Source organism: Carlito syrichta, unplaced genomic scaffold, assembly GCF_000164805.1.
Source record: "Carlito syrichta isolate Samal-C Ts95f unplaced genomic scaffold, Tarsius_syrichta-2.0.1 Scaffold308888, whole genome shotgun sequence".
NCBI classification, from domain to species: domain Eukaryota; kingdom Metazoa; phylum Chordata; class Mammalia; order Primates; family Tarsiidae; genus Carlito; species Carlito syrichta.
Genome location: NW_007252984.1, coordinates 524,932 through 535,072, shown reverse-complemented (window position 1 = coordinate 535,072; position 10,141 = coordinate 524,932). Strand labels below are relative to the sequence as shown.

The following is a 10,141-nucleotide window of genomic DNA, read 5'->3' as shown; positions in this document are numbered from 1 at the left end:
CCTTCCAAGTAGCCAGAATTACAGGCACGCGCTACCATGCCCGGCTGATTTTTTTTGATTTATTGTAGAGGATGAGGTCTCGCCAACTTGCCCAGGTGGGTCTCGAACCCGTGGGCTTAGGCAATCCACTACACCTCGGCCTCCCAAAGCGCAGAATTACAGACTGAGCTACCAAGCCCGGCCTTGAATTTCTTTAGTCTTGTTATAAGATGACATCATAGCTACACATTTTATGCATTTCTTATAGGCGTATATAGTAATCTCCCCTGATCTGTGGAAGGTATGTCCCAAAACCCCCAGTGGAAGCTTGACACCATGGACAGTCCAAACCCCATATGTGCTATGTTTTTTCCTACACATACATACCTATGATAAAATTTAATTTATAAATTAGGCATAGTACTCTTGCCCTTTGGGGTTATTATTAAGCAAAATAAGGGCTACTTCAACACAAGTACTATGACTCTGTGACAGTTGATCTGATAGCCAAGATAGCTACTTAAGTGACTAATGGGCTGGTAGTGTATGCAGCTTGGATGTGCTGGACAGAGGGATGGTTCACGTCCAGGGCAGGATGGAGTGAGATTTCATCATGCTACTCAGAATGGCACACAATTCAAAACTTACAAATTGTTTATTTTTGGAATTTCTCATTTAATATTTTGGAGCCATGGCTGAACATAGGTAACTGAAACTGTGGAAAGTAAAATCACAGATAAGGGAGGACTACTGTGTAGGGGTGTGTGTGTGTGTGTGTGTGTGTGTGTGTGTATACATATATGTCTCCCTCCTAGTCCTGATTAAGGTTGGTGTTGAGGGATCTGGCAGGAAGGAGGTTACAAACTATGTTGTCAATTCTTGAAACGAATCCATGAGCCCCATGTAGAAACTCTCTAGGTCTGTTCCTCTCAGGGCATTAAATAATTCTCTTTTTGCTTCTAATGTAATCCTATGATTTTATTTCCTAAGAAAGTTGAGAAAGTTTACAGCTTTTGAACTATTTGTCTGTCCACTTAGTCATCGGCTCACCCAGGAGCTTTCATGACCAAGTCAAAATCACAATGTATCATTGCGCTTCAGGGCAGAACACTGCATCCTCAGATGATTGTTGTTGCTCACAGAAAGTTAAGGAATACAGCTAAGATGAATACCAAGGAGCTCTCAAATGGCAATTCCATTTTCATTCCTTCATTAAAATAATAAAACCCATAATAATTCATGGTTAGCAAAAAACACAATCATTGTGCTACATCGCAAATCACATCTTCTGGTTGACAGAAAATGAGAACGATAAATTATAAAATAAAATAACAATGATAATAATGCCATAACTTAAGGTCTTTCATGTAGTCCAGCTACAGATTTTTTACAAAATGGAATAATTTAATGAAAACAATACTGCTCTCTGTATAAGTTAAACACTTTTCTTCATTCTACCTAAGAACAAGAAATTATAGACACTACATTTTAAATCACTGTCTCAACATAAAGTGTAAACAAATGGAGTGATCAAACAAGCAAAAGGAATTGCTTTAAATTCCCTCCTGCCTTTCCTTTTTGGCTGATGCAATCATGAAACCCAGAGGGCAGGGCAACACTTTCATGTGCACAAGGAATGATTTGATAGCGGTATATGCAAGTCTTTCCTAAAGTCCAGTATGATGCATGTTGAAGAGTATAGTGAGTCTGTTTGACAGTAGCCTATCTTGGAGACAGAGACGGGAACTAGGTCAACATCTATTTGTATATAAAATTCCAGATATGGTTTTTCTTAAAGCTAAACCCCCATGAAGTACCTTGGGATGCTTTCAGAGCCCATGACCCTGGAGACAAGAAGGACCTCATGCTTTTGAAAATGTAAAAAATCTTCCCAATCCCTGCTCAGCATCACTTGTTCTTTCCACAGATTTCCAAGTCCAGTCACTCAAAACTGCATAGCTTTCAAGTGAAGTGAAAAATATCTTACAAGTAACATTTAACAAAACTGCTATTATGCTGGCAGAGGAGTTACCTTTTGCAAGTTGCTTGTTTTGCCTTTATTCTGACAGTGGTAGCCAGTCACTAAAGCTTCCAAGATAGAATGAGTTAATGAATAAAAGCAAGAGGATGGTTTGGGACTGGACACTGGACACACACACACACATCCTAGCTGCCTTCAAGGTCTGTTCTCCTGTTGGAATCCATATGACTCTAGCAGACAAGCAATCTGGTTCCAGAGAAGGGGTGATTCCGTCTTCCATGGGTCATCCTGAAAATGTACGTTTTCAAACTCTACATTTGCTTTTCTAATACTGTTCTAGATGTTCTTTTTTCTCTTATCCTTTTCTCCTCAGCACCACTGCCCATCCCCCACCCCTCTTTTCCAAAAAATGGAAAGGGTAGGATTTGGTCAGCAGGTAGAAAGGAAGTGAGCTACAAGAAAACGGCACTTGAGTCTGAAAGATCAACACATTGGTCAAGGTAACACATTGGTACCTTGACGATGACAGCATTAAAAAGGGACATATTTGCCAAAAACAAGATTTGACACTATCAGTAAGTCTCACTACCAAATGCTGCTTAAAATTTTAGAAATGAAATCGGCTTCTACATATACAGTCTTTTTTCCCCTTCTAGAGAATGCACATGCCCTCAAGGACCTTGGATGCAAGTACCCGGTCACCAAACTTTCCTAAATCATTCCCATCACCCACCTGGACAAGCTGGTTGAACTTAATGTGGTCTGTTCACAAGTTACCTGGGATTGCTTTTCTTTTGCTGTTCCTTGTGTTCTAAAATACTCAATATGTCTTGCTCTGGCTCTTCTTCAGTTACTGTGGCCAAAAGGCCTGGTCCCCTGTTCAAATGGCAATAACACCTCCTGGCCCCACAAGTTCCCAAGGATGTTGCTCCTAAATTCTTCTTTCTTTCCTTTTTTCTTTCTTTTCTCTCTTTTTTTTTGCAAGAAATTATCGTATCTTTCTCTGTATCACATATAGTTCACTCTTTACAGTACAAAGTGTTAAAATGTCAACAAAAATAAATATCAATGTTACAGTAGCTAGAATATTCAATAAAATAGATCCCTGCCATTCTTGATTGAAATGTTCAGTGAGACTTAATTTCATTTGGATTTTTTTTTCCAGAGATTTGCGAAGTCTCATGTTCCTGTTATTGCAGCTCATGTCGAGGGTAGTAAAGAGGCGCAGTTCTCTTCCCAGCAAAAAGCAGGGAGAGAGTGGACCAAGTCTGGGGTGGGGTAGATTTGAAATGCCAGTACAGTCACAAGATCTTCAGGATGCATGTTCCTTCGTTACCAAGTAGCAGAGCTGTAGTGTTTATTGGTCCTAACTGTGGCATCTGAACACTCCCCATCTGAAGAGTCACAGTCTGATTCTTCAAACTGCATAGGGTTCTGCAAAGTCAAGACAAAATAGAATCTTGGTTCATTTCTGCTGTCACTTAGTGTATATCGATCACCACCCACACAACAGGCACTGTGCTTGGTAAGGGGGCTACAAAGACAAACGAGACCAGGTTCTGTCCTTGTGGGGGCTTATGAAGAAAGAAGACAAAGACAATTTTAACAGTGCCCGCTGCCCCCACTTATATAGTGTTTATGGGGCTCCAGGTACCCTTTAAGTGCTGCGTATCTGTCAATCCATTTAACCTTTTCAACAACCCTGTGCGATAAATGCTGTTATTTTTCTTTTTCTTTTTCTTTTTTTGTGTCAGAGTCTCACTCCATTGCCCAGGCTGGAGTGCAGTGGCATGCTCACGATTACCCCAGCTCCAACCTGCTGGGCTTCGGCGAAACTTCCACCTCAGCCTTCCAAGTAGCCAGAACTACAGGCGTGAGCTGCCATGCCTGGCTAATTTTTTGATTTATTGTAGAGATGAAGTCTCACCACATTGCCCAGGCTGTTCTCAAAGTCGTGGGCTCAGGCAATCCCCTCCCCTCGGCCTCCCAAAGTGCTGAGATTACAGGCTTGTGCCACTATGCCCAGCCAGATGCTGTTATTATCCCCATTTTACAGATAAGGAAGCTGACCAATAGAGAGGTGAAGTGGCTTGCCCAAGGCCACACAGTAGGTAAGTGGAAAGGGTAGGATTTGCATCCATGCGGTCAGATATCAGGTATACACTTAAAACCACTACACTATCCTGCCTCTCCAAAGGCAGTACTGAATATGAAATAAAGTGTCTGCCAGGTGCGGTGGCTCATGCCTGTAATCCCAGCACTTTGGGAGGCAGAGGCGAGAGAATTGCCTGAGCCCAGGCATTGGAGACCTACCTGGGCAACTTGACAAGATGTCATCTTTACAATAATTCAAAAAATTAGCTGGGCATGGTGGCATAAGCCTGCAGTTCCAGCTACTTGGAAGACTGAGGCAGAAAGATTACCTGTGCCCAGTTGGTTGAGGCTGTGATGGCTGTGAGTGTGCCGCTGCACTCTAGCCTGGGTGACAAAGTGAGACTCTGACTAAAAAGAAAAAAATTTTTTTTTACATGTGCTGTGATAGCAGCATCTAGGGGAGAGTCAGGAGGCTCAGACTTTTAGCCATGTTGGGTGATGGGGTCGGGAGAAGGTGATGTTTGAGTTCAATCTTGAAATGAAGGGTTTTTTTTAATATCTGCACCTAATTTGGGAGAAACTGCTCTCATTTCTGGAAGCTCGGCTGATCTCTCTGCTACTTACTTCATGGAAGCCACTGTTGTAGCCTATACGAAATGAAATTTGAAGGTCCTCGAGATTTGAAAGAACTAGGACGGGAAGAGCCACGAAAGGGGAAGGGAGAAGCCCCCACCTCATAGCCACGCTCTTCTGCACACAGCTTGCCCAGAGACATCTGTGTCTTCACACGGCGCACAGCACACTCCTTGTCAGAGAGCCCATCTGAGTGTGACGATATGTCAATGGGAATCTCCGGTGTCTGGGACAGCAGGTCATCTAGCTTCTCTGCCAGGCGGTCTTCAAGTTTATCAGCTAACTCATCAGGACTGTTTGAGTGGTCACTGGTATTTCCCTCCTCTCCATCAGACACAGAAAAATTCTCAGAACTAAATGTTGAATACGACTGGCAGCTGCTGATACAGCGATGCGGTCTAGAATCACAAAGAACCAGAGGTACTTAATCATAAGAACAACCACTTTCCTTTTCTAATCTGTCAGTCATAGTCCTGGTGAAAGATAATCTAGTTTTTAGTCCTGCCACTGAGGAGGACTAAATATCAAGGTAGTTAGAAAGTATTTAATTTTAAACAATAGAGAGGTGCCATGGACTGAGTTTTGTTCCCTACAGAATTCTGTGTTGAAGCCCTAATACCTAATAACATGACTATATTTGGAGATAGGACTTTCAGGAGGTAATTAAAGTTAAATGAAGTCATAAGGGTGGGGTCCTAATTGGATAGGATTGGTGACCTTCTAAGAAGAGGAAGAGATTCTCTCTGTCTCTTCTTCTCTCCCTCCCTCCCTTCCCCTCTTTCTCCCCCTTCCCCTCCCTCCCTCTCTCAATGTGCATGCACTGAGCAAAGGCCATGTGAAGACACAGAGAGATGGCGGCTGCCTGCAAGCCAAGAAGAAAGCCCTCTTCAGAAACCAAATCTGCTGGCACCTCGATCTTGGTCTTCACAGTCCCCAGAACTATGAGAAATATCTATTGTTTAAATCATTGAATCCATGGATTTTGTTATAGCAGCCAGAGCAGACTAACACAGGGAGGCCCTTTACAAACTAATAAAATTACCCATAAAACAGCATGGCCATGCCTCACAAACTGCCCACAGCATTCTCAGTTTTAGTCTTGAATCTGTACTTATACTCTTCATCTTGAAGCGCCTATAAAATGAACGCTGATGAACTAGATCTGCTGTGCATGGTCAACTGCCAGAATGTACAATGGGAAAACATGGCCACAGTTAGTTCAAATTTCTCTATAAGATGGCATTCAGAGAATGACTTGCGGTTCAATAGCGAGTGTGGCAAACTCAGGATTTTTTCCCCATTCCACTAAAAGCCATCATGTGTGTTTGTGGGTTTTACCTCTGTCTTCGTGGAAATTCAACTTCACTATCTACTTCTCCTTCTTCCTCTTCTGAAGAGTCATCTCCACTCTGAGGAGAACAAGGAGAAAAGGGTTTTATTTATTTTAGTCTCTCTCTTTCTCTCCTTCTGCCCTTAACCCCCACTACCTGTAAAAGATTTAAAAGGCATTTAGTAGTAGTTTGCAGAATGTCATCTTAAAACGTTTGTATCCTCATCCATCCAGGTAGCAACTTTCCTGGGCGCCCATGATGGCAGGCCTGTACTAGATGCTGGAAGACATGTAGAGCAGAATAAAACTTTATATTTGTTTTTTGGTTTTTTTTGAGTTGGAGTCTCACTCTGTCACCCAGACTGGAGTGCAGTGGCCGTTCCCGGCCACCGCAGCCTCGACCTGCTGGGCTCCGGCAATCCTTCCGCCTCAGCCTTCCGAGTAGCCGGAATTACAGGCATGCGCTACCACGCCCGGCTGATTTTTTGATTTATTGTAGAGATGAGGTCTCGCTGCCCAGACGGGTCTCGAACCCACGGGCTCAGGCAATCCACTCATCTCAGCCTCCCAAAGGCGCGGGATTCCAGGCTGAGCCACCGAGCCCCGCTAAAACTTTATATTTGCCCTCAAGGAGATGAAGCTTCCATGAAGGTGTCCAGAGATGAATGACGGAGACAGAAATTGGAGAGGAGGTTTTGGATTTTGGGGCAGTCTCTTATAATCATTGCCACTAGTGGTTCCAGGCTCTGTCATCAAGACCACACCAAAAAAGTGATCTTTCAGTTCTTCAAAGCTCAGCAACTACTTTTCTCTTTTTAATTTACCAATCACGTTTTCACTACTATTATAGTTAGATAATATTATATATATGTATACATAATATACCAAGACATTATTTGAAGTTCAGACTATATTTTGTATTATATTCCTAATTCCACCATTAACACAACACTGCATACAAAATAGGTACTTAACCCCATAAATATATTCAATTTTTTTGTTAATTAAAAGATAGTGCTTAATGCATTTTAAAAAAATTTTTAGGTGGTGTCTCACTCCATCGCCCAGGCTGGAGTGCAGTGGCACACTCACGGCCACTCCAGCATCAACCTGCTAGGCTCTGGCGATCCTTCCGCCTCAGCCTTCCAAGTAGCCAGAGCTAAAGACATGTGCTACCACTCCTGGCTAATTTTTGATTTATTGTAGAGATGAGGTCTCGCCAAGTTGCCCAGGTGGGTCTCGAACCCGCGGGCTCAGGCAATCCACTCACCTCAGCCTCCCAAAGCGCTGGAATTACAGGCTGAGCCACTGAGCCCAGCTGCTTACTGTATTTTTACTGAGTCAGGATGTTGGCAGCAATAAGGGAGCTCTGGCTGGGGCAGTTAAAGTCCCTTGATTACTGAGGCTCTGAGGTTGATCTTGAAGGCTGGGTAAGTATCCAGCCAAGAAGATGATCTTCCCTTACAGAGAAAAACTCATCTCACATCAAGGGCATAAGAGCAGTCACACTTAAGATCAACTGTCAGCCGTGCTCGGTGGCTCAGCCTGTAATCCTGCGCCTTGGGGAGGCTGAGGTGAGTGAATTGCCTGAGCCCGCGGGTTCGAGACCCGCCTGGGCAACTTTGCGAGACCTCATCTCTACAATAAATCAAAAATTAGCCGGGCATTGTAGCTTGTGCCTGTAGTTCTAGCTACTTGGAAGGCTGAGGGGGAAGGATCGCCGGAGCCCAGCAGGTCGAGGCTGCGGTGGTCAGAGCAGCCACTGCACTCCAGTCTGGGCAACAGAGTGAGACTCCAACTCAAAAAAAAACAAAAAACAAAAAAATCAACTGTCCTTAAGCACAGTGTCATGACACACTAGATTACCTAATCTCTTGTGAGGTGGGTAATTTCATCTAAGTAAATACCAAATATAAGGATAATTTATTTTTAAAAAATTTTTTGAGTTGGGGTCTCATTCTATCACCCAGACTGGGGTCTCATTCTGTCACCCAGGATGGAGTGCAGTGGTTTAGTCAGGTGAGAGAAATGCTGGATTAAACAAATTTACCACATGATTTTCCAAACCACACCCTTGACCTCTTGGGCTTAGCCTCTCAACTAGCTCGGATTACAGGCACATGCCACCACACCCAACTAATTTTTAAATTTTTAAAATTAGCAGAGATGAGGTCTCACTATGTTGTATAGGCTGATCTCGAACTGTTGGGGTCAAGCAATCCTCTCACCTCATCCTCCCAAAGTGCTGAGATTATAGGTGTGAGCCACTGTGCCTGGTCCATAATCTTATTTTTTAACTTGTAGTAAGATGAGCTAATATTTTTGAAAGGGTGCTCTATGTTCCAGGCCCTGTTCTAAATGCTTTATATGTATTAACTCATTTAATCCTCATATCAATCAATGAGGCAGAGTCCAACCTTAGGCCCATTTTATAGACAAGGAAACAGAGGTTCATAGCAGTACTAAGTGGAAGAGCCTGGCTTTGAACTAAGATCTGTCTGATTTCCAGGCTCATTATCTTAATCCCTAGGGTGGTCCACTTCACAGCTGATAAACCCCAGGCAACTGGAGGATAAGGAGGAGAGAAACAGAATTCAGTGATGAGGAAATGGCTGGGTCATGATGTTATTAATTAAGGCAATGTTTTCCAAAGCATATTATGAAGAAAGCTAGTTTCATGAGGATTAGTAGTTTGTTTTTTTTTAAAGGCTGTATGGCCAAACAGGTGAGAGAAATGCTGGATTAAACAAGTTTACCACGTGATTTTCCAAAGCCTGTGATTTTTTTTTTTTTTGAGTTCGAGTCTCACTCTGTCGCCCAGACTGGAGTGCAGTGGCCGCTCCTGACCACCGCAGCCTCGACCTGCTGGGCTCCGGCGATCCTTCCGCCTCAGCCTTCCAAATAGCTGGAACTACAGGCGCACGCTACCACGCCTAGCTAATTTTTTGATTTATTGTAGAGATGAGGTCTCACCAAGTTGCCAGGCAGGTCTTGAACCCACGGGCTCAGGCAATTCACTCACCTCAGCTTCCCAAAGCATGGGATTACAGGCTGAGCCACCGAGCCCGGCATAAAGGCAAATCTTTAAAACATTTTAAATACTTTATGGCAACCTTCACTGCATATAATGAAGTAATTTATAAATATAAATTTTTATTAAAAGGCTTATAGATGTATCAAGTTTCCATTCATTTGTTCAACAAATATTGATTTAGAACCTGTTACATTAAAAAACACAACTGTCTACTAAGGCACAAAAAACAAGACAAAAAATTTGAACTCAAAAGAGTTCATAGTTTAATAAGACAGCCAGAAGTAAATACTTAAAACACAATCCTAATATATACTGAGAAACAAAAAATAGTATTTTGGGAGCACAGAACACAGCGATTAACTCCTTAGTTTTGTCAGAGAAAGCTCCACTAAAGTCAACGCTACTTGAAGTGAAAAATGAGAAGACTGACAAGCAAATTCAAGTAGGAAGTGCACTTCAGAGGAAATAGCATTTGTAAGTGTTAACAGGCAGAAAAAAAAGTCCATATGGCTGGGTGCGATGGCTCACACCTGTGATTCCAGCACTTTGGGAGGCCAAGGGGAGAGGATTGCTGAGTCCAGGGGTTTGAGACCAGCCTGGGCAACTTGGCAAGACCTCATCTCTACAATAAATCAAAAAATTAGCCAGGAATTAGGTACATGCCTGTAATTCCAGCTACTTGGAAGGCTGAGGCAGAAGGATTGCCTGAAGTGCCGTGAGCGTGCCAGTGCACTCCAGCCTGGGTGACAGAATGAGACTCCAACTAAAAAAATAAAAAATAAAAATAAAATAAATTTTAAAAAGAAAGAAAGAAAAGTATTCTGTCAAACTCACCAGTAATTGCACACGAATTGTCTTCTAAATTCTTATCCCTGAAAATTAAAAATTTTTTAAAAATCTATACCCCAAGCAAATACTTTCAACAACATGGAAAGGAAAGAGAATCTTTCAACAACATTGAAAGAGAAGGGAAAGTAAAAGTTTTTCATATAATGACTAGCAGAAAATTACAAAAGTGTCTTTTATTTAATTTAATTAATTAATTTTTTTTTTTGAGTTGGAGTCTCATTCTGTCACCCAGGCTGGAGTG

General features: G+C 42.5%; 1 protein-coding gene across 1 annotated transcript in view; it reads right to left on the bottom strand.

The window, feature by feature from the left end:
* Positions 1-942: 942 nt before the first annotated feature.
* The window catches only part of MAP3K13 (mitogen-activated protein kinase kinase kinase 13), a 23,323-nt gene continuing 14,124 nt past the window's right edge, over positions 943-10,141 (bottom strand). The window contains exons 6-8 of the mRNA XM_021716731.1: positions 6,026-6,096; positions 4,788-5,085; positions 943-3,394 (exon numbers count right to left, since the gene is read on the bottom strand). Coding sequence (XP_021572406.1) covers positions 3,293-3,394; positions 4,788-5,085; positions 6,026-6,096 — 471 coding nt within the window. The 3' untranslated portion in view covers positions 943-3,292. The remainder of the gene's footprint in view (positions 3,395-4,787; positions 5,086-6,025; positions 6,097-10,141) is intronic.